The sequence below is a fragment of the Oncorhynchus nerka genome, linkage group LG18 (assembly GCF_034236695.1).
Source record: "Oncorhynchus nerka isolate Pitt River linkage group LG18, Oner_Uvic_2.0, whole genome shotgun sequence".
In the NCBI taxonomy this organism is placed as follows: Eukaryota; Metazoa; Chordata; class Actinopteri; order Salmoniformes; family Salmonidae; genus Oncorhynchus; species Oncorhynchus nerka.
The window spans coordinates 52,115,191-52,133,577 of NC_088413.1; the positions used below are offsets into that span (position 1 = coordinate 52,115,191).

Here is an 18,387-nt window from a genome sequence, read left to right on the forward strand (position 1 = left end):
AGAAAAGGAGTGGAGAGGAGAAGAGGAGAGCACAACTGCTCCAGCTCCAGCTCATCAAGGCTGAGGAGGAGAAACTGACCACAAAGCGAACTTGGTCACTACTGAGATGCAACTTGGGGAGGAAGCGCTCAACTGCCGCGGGGTACGACATCCGACGAAAGAAGCATTTGAATTGGACAGCCTGGAAGACGAGACAGCCCTCTCCCTCGGATCCCATGCCTCTCCACTGCCAAAGGATGAGAGGTGCCGACTTTTCCCTTAGTTGCCAGGGATATCTGTGCACTACGGAAAGGCAAACAACCCCTCCAGCATGTCCAATGCTATGTTCCTCCTGATGCTCTGCAAGGTATGTTATCTGCAAAATTCTCACCCTTAATCGTATGCAGTCAACTGGGGTGACCATAGGTCCAGGTGACAGTCGGGACAGGTGTATATATCTGCTTGTTGACAGCAACAGATTTTCCTATTTTATACAGTGTTATAGAAATATCAGTAGCCTAGATTTATCATCATGGGTTGTTTTGTCATTTTGCATTTTAACTAGGCAATTGATTAGTTATCATTTTTTGGACTAGAGGAAAATGTTGAAAAGTATAGTCATGGAAATAATAGGGTTTGAATACTTTTTTTTCACCAGGCAAGGTGTTAACTTATTCATGTCTGGAGGTAAAGAACAACGCTGAGATTTGAGATTCATAAAAGTATGAATCCCCCCTTTCAATAGTGTTTTATGATAATTGCACCTCCTCTTTAGAGTATGAAATTCTTAAACTATTCCTCTTGAGGATATTGGGATATTGTTCTTTCACCATACGGAATTGTCTAATTATTGAAATGAAGTGCTAGATGTACTGTACTGTACACGAGACATTAGAAGATAATGTATCACAAACTCTTTATCTTTCTTTGTTGCTAGTTTTACATTAGCACAGATACTATATAATTTGGTCAAGATCGATATCTGTGGTGTTGCTTTGTAAAATAAAAAGGTAATAGCAGTGTTAACAACTGGGTGGTCAATCGTAAAGAGTAAAGGTTAAATCAAGGAAATCTCATGAAAAATAGATTCAATGCACTTCATATAGTGATCGTGTGTGTGCGGAGTTGTCAAATCAAATCTAATTGTATTGGTCACATACACGTGATTAGCAGATGTTATTGTGGGTGTAGCGAAATGCTTGTGCTTCTAGCTCCGACAGTGCAGTAATATCTAAGAAATTACACAACATATACCCAATACACACAAATCTAAGTAGGAATGAATTAAGACTATATACATATTGACAGAGTGATATCAGAGTGGAACGGACTTAGGTTACAGTAGAATAGTATAGAATACAGTATATACATATGAGATGAATAATGGAGGATATTTAAACATTAGTAAGTGACTAAGATACCATAGAAGTATAGAATACAGTATATACATATGAGATGAGTAATGCAGGATATTTAAACATTAGTAAGTGACTAAGATACCATAGAAGTATAGAATACAGTATATACATATGAGATGAGTAATGCAGGATATTTAAACATTAGTAAGTGACTAAGATACCATAGAAGTATAGAATACAGTATATACATATGAGATGAGTAATTCAGGATATTTAAACATTAGTAAGTGACTAAGATACCATAGAAGTATAGAATACAGTATATACATATGAGATGAGTAATGCAGGATATTTAAACATTAGTAAGTGACTAAGATACCATAGAAGTATAGAATACAGTATATACATATGAGATGAGTAATTCAGGATATTTAAACATTAGTAAGTGACTAAGATACCATAGAAGTATAGAATACAGTATATACATATGAGATGAGTAATGCAGGATATTTAAACATTAGTAAGTGACTAAGATACCATAGAAGTATAGAATACAGTATATACATATGAGATGAGTAATTCAGGATATTTAAACATTAGTAAGTGACTAAGATACCATAGAAGTATAGAATACAGTATATACATATGAGATGAGTAATGCAGGATATTTAAACATTAGTAAGTGACTAAGATACCATAGAAGTATAGAATACAGTATATACATATGAGATGCATAATGCAGGATATTTAAATATTAGTAAGTGACTAAGATACCATAGAAGTATAGAATACAGTATATACATATGAGATGAGTAATGCAGGATATTTAAACATTAGTAAGTGACTAAGATACCATAGAAGTATAGAATACAGTATATACATATGAGATGAGTAATGCCAGATATGTAAACATTATTAAGTGACTAGTGTTCCATTCCTTAAAGTGGCCAGTGATTTCTAGTCTATGCCTATAGGCAGCAGCCTCTAATGTGTTAGTGATGGCTGTTTAACAGTCTGATGGCCTTGAGATAGAAGCTGTTTTTCAGTCTCTTGGTCCCAGCTTTGATGCACCTGTACTGACCTCGCCTTCTGGATTATAGTGGGGTGAACAGGCCGTGGCTCGGGTGGTTAATGTCTTTGATGATCTTTTTGGCCTTCCTTTGACATCGGGTGGTGTAGATGTCCTGGAGGGCGGGTACTTTACTAATGCGTTGGGCAGACCGTGAATGTGTGTACATGTGTAGTTTTATGTACTGTATGCATGTGTGTGTATGTGTGGGTCCAAAAATCGGAGGGGGCACAAAGTACGTCAGGGTGGCTGGAGGGTAATCCGGAAGTAGGAGAATTTTGCATTTTTCAAACATCTGAAAAAACTGTTTACTGCAATCTATAGCCATAATCATTATGCTTAATAATTCTATGTAAAAAATATGTAAATTTGTATGCATATCTAAGCATACCTCATAGATATGCTGTATGTATCCTCCTGACTGGTGGTTCTTTTTTTAAAGAAACTAAATATGCTTCTCTGCATCTCTGCTAAAATCTAGGTAAATAACTAAAGGAATGTCAGTCTTATCCAGTACATATTGTTATTGCTTGCTTTTCTAAAGTCTACCAACCACGCCAGCAGGCATGCCAGCTAAAATAGACAAGCTAGCTACTCTAACTTGATTGATAGCGTGAAATGGCTTCTTGATTGATAGCGTGAAATGGCTTCTTGATTGATAGCGTGAAACTACTGAACAAAATATAAACACAACATGCAATATTTTTTTTTTTTTTACTGAGTTACAGTTCATATAAGGAAATCGTTCAATTCAAATACATTCATTAGGCCCTAATCTATGGATTTCACATGACTGGGCAGGGGCGCAGTTGTGAGGTCGGTTGGATGTAGTGCCAAATTCTCAAAAATGATGTTGGAGGTGGGTTACGGTAGAGAAATTAACATTAAATTATCTGGCAACAGCTCTGGGGGACATTTCTGCAGCCAGCATGCCAATTGTACACTCGCTCAAAACTTGAGACATCTGTGGCATTGTGTCATGCGAAAAAAACTTCACATTTTAGAGTGTCCTTTTATTGTCCCCAGAGCAAGGTATACCTGTGTAATGATCGTGCTGTTTAATCAGCTTCTTGATATGCCACACCTGTCAAGTGGATAGATTATCATGGCAAATGAGAAATGCTCACCAACAGGGATGTAAACAAATTGTGCACAACATTTGAGAGAAATTTGCTTTTTGTGTGTATGGAACATTTTGGGATATTTTATTTCAGCTCAAGAAACATGGGACCAACACTTTACGTTGCATTTCTATTTTTGTTCAGTATAGTTATGAGGTTGGGAGATTGGAAACCTACCTGAGCTAGCTAAAGCCAACTTCATAAAATTGCTAGGTGGCTAGTAGAATTAAAGAGAAATAACAACAACAAAATGTTAAGAAAAATGTCTATATTTTTTAGGACAAATCTGAGGGTGCATGTGTCCCTCTGTCCCCTATGGGCATGATGCCGCTGTGCGTGTGTATGTGTGTGAATGAGTGGGGGGGTTGTTGTTTGCTTTAATTCCCACATTTAAAACAATGCCAAAAGCAACTCTGCCTGTCAGACCCAGTTAGCATCTGGGAATGTTTGATATGCTCAGAATTATTCAAGAGGCAAAAGGTTTCACTCTTCACTGATCTGCAGACACTAAACCCGATTAGGTGTAGCTGGAGAGCCTGGATGTGTTGTTCCAGGTACAGTATGAACGTTTCCTTCTTTCCGTGGCGATGCTCCATTTATCTCGGCCACGCTTCTGGCTTTTGCTCTGAAATCCAGGAACCAGGTGTGAATCATTACTATTTAAACAAGTGTATGACCTTAAATGCAAACGCTTGCTTCAACAAAAGTCTCTACTTTAGAAATCACATATTTCCTGGGAAATATCATACAGTATTTGGACTGCAACTGGATCATTTTTTGGCATAATGATAATTAACTATAATGGACTGCATTTGATGATATGCACATGTTTTTTATCCTCTAGTCACAAGTATTTTACTTTGGAAGTCTTCAGATATTAACTGTGCTTAGTGCAACCAGAAATCTGTAATTTGGTGTCGTTTTCTTACTATAAGCGTAAAAATGTGACTACTGAAGTACACAAAGTACATCACCAAACAAATCAAACCTTAATTGTTTGTTTGAAAATCACTTTGAGCTGGTGTCTTATCTTCCAATTCCAAATGCAAGAGCCATTATGTACTTGGTACTCAAACAATCAGGATACACCCAGGACGAAGACAAAACCTAGGGAGAAGTACCTTAGTGATGAGCTCAGGTGTAAAACAAAGTAAAGATGACATACGGTACCCATGTGGCCATTGAGTAGGGTGCATTGTATAGGCCAAATGTCACAGCTTGCCACACACCTTTCCTGTTGTAAAGCGTGAGGTTTGGACCGGCCAGCTTGCACAGTGGAGGTTTGTATGGAAGTACTCTAGAGCATTTGTTTGAGAGACGAACAGCTGCTCCCTGTGGTAAAGCTGTTTCTCTGCTCCCAGTTTTGGCAGGGACTCCATATCTCTCTCTCCCAAGTGCAGTTTATATCAGCAGCGAGCAGGCGTCTTCATGCATGAGGGCCCATCCAGCAGCATACTACACAATGAGTGCCATTCAGTTTGAGGGAAACCCTGTTTATAGCACTCCCCAGGGCGAACAATCACAGCCCATTGTTAGAGATCTCAGGTAAAGAAAGCACTCAGCCCACTAGAAGGAATCGTTTGGCTTGCTCTTTCCAGGAATATGCATGAATACAAAACATTAAGATAAGAAATGATGTTCATATCTGAAGACACTTTCAAGTTGGAGTTCTTCTGTTGTCCATCACTTAATTTAATTTGCCTATGCTTACGCAAGTGACATTTGCTGGATAAAACATGCTTCCGAAATGAGTAATTGATGAAGTATTGATTGGTTAATAGGTCTACATTGTTTGAATCGAAAATGGTGAATCGTCATAACAGTACCTCTTGCTTTTCCCAATCGATCACAGATGCCACAATATATTACCATACTTGACATACAGTATAGCTTGTTCCACTTCAAGTTGAACTGTCCATTAACCAGAGGCTCAGGAGCTCCCTTTTCCTCATGTTGGTGCCCTTATAATACCTGGTCAAATCTCTCACACTCACCTCTCACCCTACTCACTTCACAGACTCTCGCCAGACTGTATAATAGAGTAATAAATGTCATGATTCTGACAGGACATTTTCCCTGCCAAACTGTTTGAGGAAGAACTGAAGCAAGATAACGTAAAGGGAAAAATATAGAGGGGCCTGAGAGCCGAGCAAGGACATAACAAAATCTCTCCTCATGCAGACCTGTTCCAAAGGTTATACAAATTTCAATTACACCAATGGAGGATTTGCAAATGAGCCTTAATAATCTGGATGTCGCAGATGTTAATTACAGCAAACAATCGTGCGAAATTGGATTCATCATCAGCCACAGCAGATGAACTGTTTTCTGTGTTGTAGACATTGTGATGGATGGGTTGCAGACACCAGCTGAATGTTAAACTCTTACTTACGGGGGTTTGCCCTCATATGGATTCAACTCAGACTGTGGTGCGTTTGCTCAAAGCCCCACTGGGAAATTGTCTCCCAGGGAACTGAAAGGAGAATGTGTTTGTCCTGTCAATAACCTATCCTTCAATCCATTTGATTTTGTTTTAATTATTGATTAGGTGAGCCAGAGAAGCAATGATATGGCCAACAAATGGATTCCAACTGACAGTGGGTTATGCTAGCTCCTCTCCATGGGACATCCACTACATGACTAAAAGTATGTGGGCACCTGCTCGTCAAACATCTCATTCCAAAATTATGGGCATTAATATGGAGTCGGTCCCCCCCTTTGCCGCTATAACAACCTCCTCCACTCTTCTGGGAAGGCTTTCCACTAGATGTTGGAACATTGCTGCGGGGACTTGCTTCCATTCAGCCACAAGAGCATTATTGAGGTCGGTCACTGATGTTGGGCGATTAGGCCTGACTCGCAGTCGGCGTTCCAATTCATCTCAAAAGTGTTAGATGGGGTTGAGGTCAGGGCTCTGCGCAAGCCAGTCAAGTTATTTTACACCGATCTCAAAAAAAAAAATTCTGTATAGACCTCTTATGGGGCACAGGGGCATTGTCATGCTGAAACAGGAAAGGGCCTTCCCCAAACTGTTGCCACAAAGTTGGAAGCACAGAATAGTCTAGAATTTCATTGTATGCTGTAGCGTTAAAGTTTCCCTTCACTGGAACTAAGGGGCCTAGCCCGAACCATGAACATCAGCCCCAGACCTCCTTTGCAATTTTGCAGTTGGCACTATGCATTGGGGTAGGTAGTGTTCTCCTGGCATCCTCCAAACCCAGATTCATCCGTCGGACTGCCAAATGGTGAAGCGTGATTCATCACTACAGAGAACGTGTTTCCACTGTTCCAGAGTCCAATGGAGGCAAACTTTCCACCACTCCAGCCGACGCTTGGCATTGCGCATGGTAATCTTAGGCTTGTGTGCGGCTGCTTGTCCATGGAAACCCATTTCATGAAGCTCCCGACTAACAGTTATTGTGCTGATGTTGCTTCCAGAGGAAGTTTGGAACTCAGTAGAGTGTGTTGCAACCAAAGACAGCTATTTGTTTTGCCCTACACACTTCAGCACTCGGTGGTCCCGTTCTGTGAACCACTTCACAATAACAGTACTTACAGTTGACCGGGGCAGCTCTAGCAGGGCAGAAATTTGACGAACTGACTTGTTGGAAAGGTGGCATCCTATGACAGTGCCACTTTGAAAGTCACTGGGCTCTTGAGTAATGGCATTCTACTGCCAATGTTTACCTATGGAGATTGTATGGCTTTGTGCTCAATTTTATACACCTGTCAGCAACAGGTGTGGCTGAAATATTAGAATCCACTAATTTGAAGGGGTGTCCAAATACTTTTGTATATATAGTATACCATAATACAGATCAACTGAAAACTAGGCTCAAGCAGGGACATAAAGCAGGGGCATAAATGCTCAAAATATTTAATTTGAATCATACTTTTGAAGTTCTCAAAAAGATAATAATAATCGCCACATCAACCACGGCTTATAGCAGGTGGTCTTTATATTTCTACTGTACATGAGTTTTCATGCTTTTAAAACCACGGAACCGTTAGAGGATCAAGCTTTGGTCCTCTGGGTCGTGTCCGGAAGCCAACCTGGCTGCTCCTACTGTGGGCTGACAACAGGCACCACAGACCTGGTTAATGCGGAAGACACATTTCAGTTGAATGCATTCGGTTGTACAACTAACTAGGTATCCCCCTTTCCCTTAATGTACGCTTCATAACCCATAAGCCATATAGAGACATAAATGCAAGTGTGGTGAGTAATTTCATCCAGTGAGCCATTCGCACGATGACCAGTGTGTCAATCACGATGGTCTCTCAGCTGCTCCTTGACAATGTTTTCCACTATGTCATAGGGCAGCCAGTGTGTCAGTTCAATCATCTTGGGCAATCCGCTGAGATAGGCTTCTTTTTTTTGTAAAGCCCATAAAGCAATTAAGTTTATTTTCAAGTCTTGCCTATTCAAGATTTCTAATAACATATTAGTTTCTCTGCTCCAAATCATTTCCAAAAGTCAGTTGATCTGTGTGTGCATGTTCCTTATAGCTTGCTACTACTATGTCTCAGCTGCCAACGTATAACAGACGAATCCCTGGCTGTGACCCCACTCTCTGAGGGTGTCTCAGAGGGAGTGGGATATTCAAAACATTAAAAAAATCCATTTCACACCACACACTTGTACAGGTTACACACTTAAACATATTTGAAACAGGACAAATATAAGAATACCCTATTTGACATTATTGTTGATGTATTTAATGATTTTGTGTTTCTATTATTTTCCAGACTGGTCTGAGAGGGAAACTGCAGACCTTTCCTGGGAAAATGGTAAACACTGCCATCTGTGATGAAGAAACTGGAATGCAAGACAAGGAAGGTACAGAGGAGTCCATTCTGGCCATGCTTGGGATCATCGGCACCATTCTCAACCTGGTAGTCATCATCTTTGTCTACATCTACACCACGCTGTGACTGTGATAAAAATACATTCCTATCGTTTGCATTGAACAGCACAGCACAGCAGACCTACCGGCTGCAGCCATGTTATTTGGCTGGGAGTTGGATCTGTGCCGAGGCGGTGCCGTGTTGTCGATCGACATTCCCAACGTTCAAAGGCATCTAAGACTGTGTGATTACCGCGCCGCTTGTAACCTATGGCAGCGTCACCGAGCGGTGTTGAGACTATGTCTATGGGAGACTGGACCATTCCTATGGAGCCTTTGTCCCGGGCCGTCAGTATCATCCCGAGTCTCTGATACTACTTTGACCTTTTAACCAGTAAATATGCATGAGGCTAGCGCGAGCCACCTGGTAAGTCAGCTCTCGAGATCCAGCTTTCTTACACAGGTGCCAAGACAAGGAGAAAGTCTTAAAAAAGGCCTGATAAACATTTTGATATTAAAAAGGGAAAAGCATGATAATCATACCCTCAGAATGGACAGATTACATTGAAACTGTAGACTGGAGAAGTCATGTACATTATGATCAAATTGATAGTTGATAGATAGATGATAACTCTATTTACACGAGCACTATCATATTGTTAAAAATCATGTTTACAGAATGTGTTTAGTGGGTAGGTGGTAGCAATGTGTAAGTCAACCTAAGTTTATGATGGTTCTATACTATTTATTGTTGTGTTCTGATTTCTATTTTCAGGTAAATATATTTTGGACCCTGTTACTTTGCATCATTATTTTATTGTACGTACAGTGATAGAAAACAGTGCTTTTTGGCACTAGCAAAATGGCAAATCTAAGACTTCTTGTTAGTGTTGCTGAGAGAAATATTTTTCAGGAGTATCAAGAATCCAAGTAACTTTAAGTTGTGTTTCGTTTTGTTTTCTGGAGGTGGGTATTTGGTGAAGTAGGGGGTAGCATCAAATATGATCACAAATGTGTGACCTGCATGCGTCGTGATATAGTATTAAAAAGCGCATTTAAAATGGTAATATGGGAGAAAATATTATTGTTCTAAACTTGATCTAAATGTATATAGCATTTACTGAGCTTTAGAGCTTTGAATTAGATCCCTTTTTGTGTTGCCCTCTCCTCCAGGACTGTGCCAAGTAAGTCATCTAACGTAAACTTCTGCATATTAACTGCAATGCCTTGAGATGAGATGTATAGGGAATTTAAAAGCACAATTTGGAAATGACTATTCACAGTAAGTACGAATGTATGGGAAAATGTGTGTAAACATGTATACGCTGAAGCCTACAACCTCTTATGATTTCCAAAAAAGTGCCTGAGTTCAAGTTCAGTATCTCAATCCCATCGTTCAGATCTCAAAGCAGAAGAAGATAATATGCAAGGGGATTCAGTGGCAAGACAAAAACCACACAGAACAGAATCTGCAAAAGTGCTTGGCTAATTAACCTGGATCTAATGGCTATCTAAAACATCTCCAGAACACTGGTAACTAATTACAGATGATCCTAGCTCGTTGTATTATGATATCCTCCAACTTTGTCTACTCTTGATTTCCCTGTAAGGAGCCATTCGAAAAGGTTCGGAATTACTCCCAAAAGTGACTGGTTCCTGTTCCTATTCCTCCAGACATAGCAGATATTTGGAGGAGGTGCAGTAGTGTAATAAGTACATGGACAGTGTTGAGAATGTATTTCAGATTTGTAATTGAATTGAAAAGTCCTTGCCTTTCTGTTTCTATTTATATTCTTGTGTAATTTAAATGCCTAGTGAAACCATATCTTATTAAATGCAGTTTCATAGCATTGCATGGGTCTCAGTAACCATGAGCATCGTTTTATTAACCTTTGACCTGATATTATAAAATCCCAGATTTAAGCTTTTATCAGATAATTCTATTTTTATGTAGTTGTATGCTTATCTTTGAATTCTCAGAGCCAGTTTTGACTCCTGGACTAAAAAGCTCAATGACAAATGTAGTGCTTCTTAGTCCAGGATTAGTCTTAATCTGGGTCTGGGAAACTGGCCCACAAAGCCTATTATGCATAGTTTGATGGGTAATACTGGAAGTAAAAAGAAAAATACTTCAATCTTATCTTCCTATTATTTTTTTTCCATGTCTAAGATAGTTTTTAAGCTTGCTGTTTTGTTAAAAATAATTAAATAAAACCTATTCAAAAATATATTATGAAATTACACACAGTGTTGCCTTAAATGTCTTCAGCCAGACTTATATTTAGTAACTCTCATAAGTCGTATGAGTTTCCGACATTGTTCGAAGTTGAGAGATTTAGTGATGGGAAATTTGGGAAATAATTTACAGTGGAATATGAAAAGGCACTCACAATCACTCTCAACCGAGAGCTTTGGAGAAATAACTTGTTTTACACTGACAGTCAGACAGAGATAAATACACTGCTTTCAAGTGAGGGAGAAACATTTCATTTAGAGTTAACAGTGTTTCTTCTCCGTCAAATTCCAAATCAAACTGAAAGACAGAAAACGAGAAATGAACACAAAGCGCGGCGGACAACTAAATCATCCTGAACAAGTTTATTTTTATTCCGTCTCCTCGTTGTTTGAACGACCATAGATGTGTTGAAATCATTTCACTGGAATCCACTGGAATTCCAAACAGACGGGGAAAAAAAGACTGCTTAAATCCACATTTCTTATATATATTGGATTAAGCAACGAACCAAGTAAACAGTGTTGTTTGAAGATGCACAGCTGCTTAAATTCAACCAAGCCCAGGAGCCTGCTTTAAGCTATTGTTTCACCTGGATACAGCAGCCAACACACCCTCAGATTATTTCCCTTTGAAGCCAAGAGATGCTTACTGAAGAATGGGTGGAAGACTGCAATGTACAAGAGAGAAATGATTCAATCAAGGTCATTGTCCATGAAAGCATACAGGCTCTATATAAAGGATGCACAGATTTGTTTTTTGTTATGCTATAATCTGGATGTTCAAATGTTAGGTTGGATAACATATTCAACAAACAAACATGCAAACAAACATACCAACAACAAGATACTGTCTGCAGTGTAGGGCTGGGAATTGCCAGGGAACTCACTACACAATATTATCACCCTACTTAGAGCCGATAAGATACAGCGTGCATTGCCATTCTCACCATGTACAGTATATGTATTGCGATTCGATACTGTGACTTTTTTGTGATTCGATGTTCCAAACATGTTGTTCACCATATGTCTTGCTGTAGAGGGACAAGAGAGAGCCATGAGAAAGCGAGTTTTGATCAGTCATGGAAATAAAAGTGCTGAAAACAAAATTGGTTCCCTATTTAAAAAGAAGTTGGAGAACAAGCTATATAAGAAAATGCAGGTACAGTCAATTTGCACAAAACTAATATTCCGATGTACAGCAGCTACAGTATATTTATTAATGCATTCTATTACCACCTCTTATTCACTAGAGGTTCAACCCAAACTTTAGAGCTGCTTTACAAAATGAATTATTCCAATTACAGTGAGCTGGGGTCAACTATTTTGAGTTATTCTCTGCCAAATTGTAAACACTACATAACAATGCAGGCATATAAAAATTCAGTATCCATACTTCAACAAGACATATCAGACTGAGACAGCTTCAGCATATACTCTGTCTCTCAAATGATTATTCTCAACAAGAAATAGGGTCAAATGTGTCATCTGCCCAAGGCACGGCCCCAATCAACCTCAATAAAAAACAATGCAAAGACAACAACAGGATTAAACACTGTTTGGGATCCACATTTATCACGTTATTCCACCTGTTTAGGTGACAGAAAAGAGGATACAGTAATACTGCCATGTTTTTATGAAGCACATACCCTTGTCAAATCAAGCTCGGATGTTTCCAAGTCAAATGGTGAGCATTATTCAAAGTCATTTGCATTCCGTGCAATATTATGACAGGCTATAACGAGTTGAGTTGCATAATCTCAGAGGTAAGAAGGGGTGGTAATCCAGCCCAGATCATTTTGCTTGATTCAGCTTCAGAGTTCACCTTCTGCTCTCATTCTGAAGGCTTGTTCCCTGAAGCAGGCTGTCGCAGGTATTCAAGACTCTCTCATTCTGAGTATGCAAACACACAGGGACTGTACACTCTTAGAAAAAAGGGATCCAAAAGGGTTATTTGGCCATCCCCAAATGATAACCCTTTTTGGTTCCAGTTGGAACTCTTTCAGTTTCCATGTAGAAACCTCTGTGGAAAGGGTTCTACATGGACCTGAAAGGGTTCTACCTGGAACAAAAAAGGGTAATAAACAGATAATAATAATAAACAGATAATAAACAGAAGCAGCAGCGTATGTGATGACAGTTAGTGCAAAAATGGTCAAGGCAGATAGTCTGGGTAGCTATTTAATGAACTATTTAGCTGTCTTATGGCTTCAGGGAAGAAGCTGTTCAGGGTCCTGTTGGTTCCAAACTTGCTGTGCGGTAGCAGAGAAAACAGTCTATGACTTGGGTGGCTTGAGTCTTTGACAATTTTTAGGGCATTTCTCTGACACCGCCTGGTATAGAGGTCCTAGATGGCAGGGAGCTTGGCCCCATTGATGTACTGGGCCATACGCACTACCCTCTGTAGTGCCTTGTAGTTGGATACCAAGCAATCCCATACCAAGCGGTGATGCAGCAAGTCAAGATATTCTCGATGGTGCAGCTGTATAACTTTTTGAGGATCTGAGGTGCCCATGCCAAATCTTTTCAGGTTCCTGAGGGTGAAGAGGTGTTGTCGTGTCCTCTTCACGACTGTGTTGGTGTGTGTGGATCATGATAGATCCTTACTGATGTGGAAAGGAGGAACTTGAAGCTCTTGACCCGCTCTACCACACCCCTTTGATGTGAATGGGGGCGTGCTCGGCCCTCCGTTTCCTGTAGTCCACAATCAGCTCCTTTGTCTTGCTGACATTGAGGATAGAGCCATCTCATACATACTGTATGCCATCAACAATCATGGCCCCATTGTGTAACAACAAGGTCAGAGTTCACCTAGGAGTCCCCACACAGAGCTTCCCTAGAGCCTCACTTTGCTGTATCCCACAATTAATGATTGATGTGAGGGGATTTCCCCAATAGATGTGTCTGTAGATCTGCTGTCACACAGGGTGCACATAGCCTATCCAGCCACCAGCCGTCTTCTGCTTCTCTAACGTTTATTCATGTATTGAAATAAATCCCTTCTTCAGAACAGGAGCGAGGCTGAAAGCCATGACAAATCCTGGTATAAATGTAAAACTCAAGAAGCAAAAGTCCATGTGTCAAGGTGTCAGATTACAGATTGATCTTTGTAAAGTGAAAGCCCAGTGATTCAAATAAATTGATCAAGAGGAGGAAATACATACATAAATAATACATAAATACATTTAAAAAATTACAAAGATACATACATCTTTGTAAAAAAAAATCTGACATAATCCTTTACAGGCAGGTAAACATGATAAAGTATGATTTCCAAACAAGCAAATATCATAACATTTGCCATACAATCCTACAATCCATTTTAGTACGGCAGTAATAGTGATAGTATTTCAGTTTCAACACATAAAATGTTGACCAGAGAGAAAGTAATGAGGACTTTTCATCACAGGCACCCTGCTGAGTTAAGATTGAACTATGTCGACATTAAAATTGGTCTCAAGATATCCACCATCCTTTATTAACATGAGACGGGACAAGAGGGAAAGAAAGTCATTAAAAGTAAAAGATGCTTCAAAGTGCTTGTCCCCCGTTTAGGATACAAGCCAAAGATTTTAACTTAAGGCAGGGGTGTCAATCTCATTAATCCCCTGGGGGCCCCATTCGGTCAACAAGGTCTGGAGGGCTGCACTGAAAGTGTGTTATTTCCTCGCCTTCAAAATTTGCTAAATTTGTTTCACAAAAAACACTGTTCAGATTTGTTTTTTGTCATTTTAAAGTATTGTTAGTCCCCCCATACATTTTTTTTTTTATTATATTTTTTATAAATTATATTATTTGTCTTTTTTTTTTTACTCAATGTAACGGCTTTCTAATGGTGAAGGAGAGTCGGACCAAACTGCAGCGTGTCTATTTTGATTCATCTTTAATAAACAAACGTAACACACAACAAAACACTAACACTACAAAACGAAAACCGAAAACAGCCTATACAAGTGTCTACTAACCTCTAACCAGGACATCAAGACACACAGGACAATCACCCACAATACAACCAAAGAATATGGCTGCCTAAATATGGTTCCCAATCAGAGACAACGGTAAACACCTGCCTCTGATTGAGAACCACTTCAGACAGCCATAGACTCTCCTAGAACACCCCACTAAGCTACAATCCCACTATACACACATTCCAAAATACCAAGACAAAACACACCACAATACAAAAACTCTATGCCACACCCTGGCCTGACCCAATACATGAAGAAAACACAAAATACTTAGACCAGGGCGTGACAGAACCCCCCCCCCTAAGGTGCGGACTCCCGAACGCACCTCAAAACAAATAGGGAGGGTCCGGGTGGGCGTCTGTCCATGGTGGCGGTTCCGGCGCGGGACGTGGACCCCACTCAATTAATGTCTTAGTCCCCTCTCCTCGCGTCCCTGGATAGTCCACCCTCGCCGCCGACCATGGCCTAGTAGTCCTCACCCAGAAACCCACTGGATTGAGGAGCAGATCGGGACTGAGGGGCAGCTCGGGACTGAGGCAGCTCGGGACTGAGGGGAAGCTCGGGAGTGAGAGGAAGCTCGGGAGTGAGAGGAAGCTCGGGAGTGAGAGAAAGCTCGGGAGTGAGAGAAAGCTCGGGAGTGAGAGAAAGCTCAGGAGTGAGAGGAATCTCAGGCAGGTTAATGGATCTACCAGCTCCTGGCTGGCTGGTGGTTCCGACAGATCCTGGCTGACTGGCGGATCCTGGCTGACTGGCGGATCCTGGCTGACTGGCGGATCCTGGCTGACTGGCGGATCCTGGCTGACTGGCGGATCCTGGCTGACTAGCGGATCTGGCGGATCTGGCAGATCCTGGCTGACTGGCGGATCCTGGCTGACTGGCGGATCCTGGCTGACTGGCGGATCCTGGCTGACTGGCGTATCCTGGCTGACTGGCGTATCCTGGCTGACAAGCGGATCTGGCAGATCCTGGCTGACTGGCGGATCCTGGCTGACTGGCGGTTCTGGCAGATCCTGGCCGACTGGCGGATCCTGGCTGACTAGCGGATCTGGCAGATCCTGGCTGACTGGCACTTCTGGCGGATCCTGGCAGACTGGCGGATCCTTGCTGACTGGCGGATCCTGGCACACTGGCGGATCCTGGCTGAATGGCGGATCTAACTGATCCTGGCAGACTGGCGGCACTGGTGGCGCTGGGCAGACTGGCGGCGCTGGGCAGACTGGTAGCTCAGGCGGCGCTGGGCAGACTGGCGGCACTGGCGGCGCTGGGCAGACGGGTGGGTGGCTGGGCAGACTGGCGACGCTGGGCAGACTGGCGGCGCTGGGCAGACTGGCGGCGCTGGGCAGACTGGGAGCTCAGGCGGCGCTGGGCAGACTGGCGGCACTGGGCAGACTGGCGGCGCTGGGCAGACTGGGAGCTCAGGCGGCGCTGGGCAGACTGGCGGCACTGGCGGCGCTGGGCAGACTGGCGGCGCTGGGCAGACTGGTAGCTCAGGCGGCGCTGGGCAGACGGGTAGCTCAGGCGGCGCTGGGCAGACTAACAGCTCTGGATGCTTCATGCAGGCTGACAGCTCTGGCTGCGCTGAACAGAGGAGTACTGGTGCCTCTGGAATGAGGGGCTCTGGCGCCTCTGGCATGAGGGGCGGTAGCTCTGACAGCGCCGGACAGGCGGGAAGCTCCGGCAGCGGCGCCGGACAGGCGGGGACAGGCGGGACGCTCCGGCAGCGGCGCCGGACAGGCGGGACGCTCCGGCAGCGACGCCGGACAGGCGGGAGGCTCCGGCAGCGGCGCCGGACAGGCGAGAAGCTCCGGCAGCGGCGCCGGACAGGCGGGACGCTCCGGCAGCGCTGGACAGGCGGGACACACTGTAGGCCTGATGCGTGGTGCTGGCACTGGTGGTAATGAACCAAGGACACGCACAGGAAGCCTGGTGCGGGGAGCTGCTACCGGAGGGCTGGGGTGTGGAGGTAGCACTGGATAGACCGGACCGTGCAGGCGCACTGGAGCTCTTGAGCACCGAGCCTGCCCAACCTTACCTGGCTCGATGCCCACTCTAGCCCGGCCGATACGAGGAGCTGGAATATACCGCACCGGGCTATGCACCCGCACTGGGGACACCGTGCGCACCACTGCATAACAAGGTGCCTGCCCGGTCTCTCTAGCCCCCCGGTAACCACAGGAAGTTAGCGTAGGTCTCCTACCTAGCGTATCCATACTCCCTGTGAGCCCCCCCCCAAGACATTTTTGGGGCTGACTCTCAGGCTTCCATCCGCTCTGCCGTGCTAGCTCCTCATAATGCCGCCTCTCTGCTTTTGCTGCCTCCAGCTCGGCTTTGGGGCGACAATAATCTCCAGGCTGATCCCAGGGTCCTTTACCGTCCAGTACCTCCTCCCATGTCCATTTCTCCAGGTAGTGCAATCTCTCCCACTGTAGCTGCTGCTCTGGCATGAGGGGCGGTAGCTCTGACAGCGCCGGACAGGCGGGAAGCTCCGGCAGCGGCGCCGGACAGGCGGGAGGCTCCGGCAGCGGCGCCGGACAGGCGGGAGGCTCCGGCAGCGGCGCCGGACAGGCGGGAGGCTCCGGCAGCGGCGCCGGACAGGCGGGGCGGGCTCCGGCAGCGGCGCCGGACAGGCGGGAGGCTCCGGCAGCGCTGGACAGGCGGGACGCACTGTAGGCCTGATGCGTGGTGCTGGCACTGGTATGCCGTGCATACTATGCCACGCCAACAGCTTTCTTTCTACTCTGTCCACTACATCCTCCACACTCTCAGACTCAGCACTCTGTTTCGCCGACAGCTCCAAATCCATCCATGGCTCTGCCCAGGGTCCTTTTCCGTCAAGGATCTCCTCCCAAGTCCATTTATCCAAAGAGTGCAGCCTCTCCCACTGCTGCTGCTGCCTCTGTTGCTTCTCCTGCTGCTGCCTTTGCTGCTGCTGCTGTTGCTCCTGCTGCACCTGTCGCTTCTCCTGTGGCTCCTGCCTGTTGACACGCTGCTTGGTCCTGTGGTGGGTGATTCTGTAACGGCTTTCTAATGGTGAAGGAGAGTCGGACCAAACTGCAGCGTGTCTATTTTGATTCATCTTTAATAAACAAACGTAACACACAACAAAACACTAACACTACAAAACGAAAACCGAAAACAGCCTATACAAGTGTCTACTAACCTCTAACCAGGACATCAAGACACACAGGACAATCACCCACAATACAACCAAAGAATATGGCTGCCTAAATATGGTTCCCAATCAGAGACAACGGTAAACACCTGCCTCTGATTGAGAACCACTTCAGACAGCCATAGACTCTCCTAGAACACCCCACTAAGCTACAATCCCACTATACACACATTCCAAAATCCCAAGACAAAACACACCACAATACAAAAACTCTATGCCACACCCTGGCCTGACCCAATACATGAAGAAAACACAAAATACTTAGACCAGGGCGTGACACTCAAACCACCCATGAGCCGGATTGGATCACCTCGCTGGCCGGATCTGGCCCACAGGCCGTATGTTTGAAACCATTGACTTAAGGGAACAAACATGCTTTGTGATCATCTTTAGATGTAATGGCAAAATGTAGATTTCCGCCTGAATAGACACACCCAAAGTAAATGCTGTTCATATGTAATTACATGATTCTAACATGCAAAAACCTGGTATATTTGGAAAGAAGACATCTGGGAGATTATGGGGAAAATAGATAGGAGTTACATAGTTCAGAATCCACAAGATCAAGCACACACAAAATAACCATTTTTTTATTTTGAAAGTCATCTTTCAGCTATGTGAATTATTGATGGCTAGAGCTG

The 18,387-nt window shown here is 43.4% G+C and overlaps 1 protein-coding gene across 1 annotated transcript; it reads left to right on the plus strand.

Annotated features, from left to right (window-relative positions):
• Positions 1-310: 310 nt before the first annotated feature.
• LOC135561566 (protein TUNAR-like) lies at positions 311-8,788 on the plus strand. Its single transcript, XM_065003280.1, has 2 exons — positions 311-346; positions 8,277-8,788. The coding sequence occupies exons 1-2, from the start codon at positions 311-313 to the stop codon at positions 8,460-8,462; spliced, it is 222 nt and encodes a 73-aa protein (XP_064859352.1). The 3' UTR covers positions 8,463-8,788.
• The last annotated feature ends 9,599 nt before the right edge of the window (positions 8,789-18,387 follow it).

Bases quoted from the DNA above. Each gene is read 5' to 3' on its own strand.
- LOC135561566 (XM_065003280.1), top strand. From the start codon at position 311: ATGTCCAATGCTATGTTCCTCCTGATGCTCTGCAAG. The intron at 347-8,276 runs GTATGTTATCTG...ATTATTTTCCAG, and splicing joins TCCTCCTGATGCTCTGCAAG to ACTGGTCTGAGAGGGAAACT.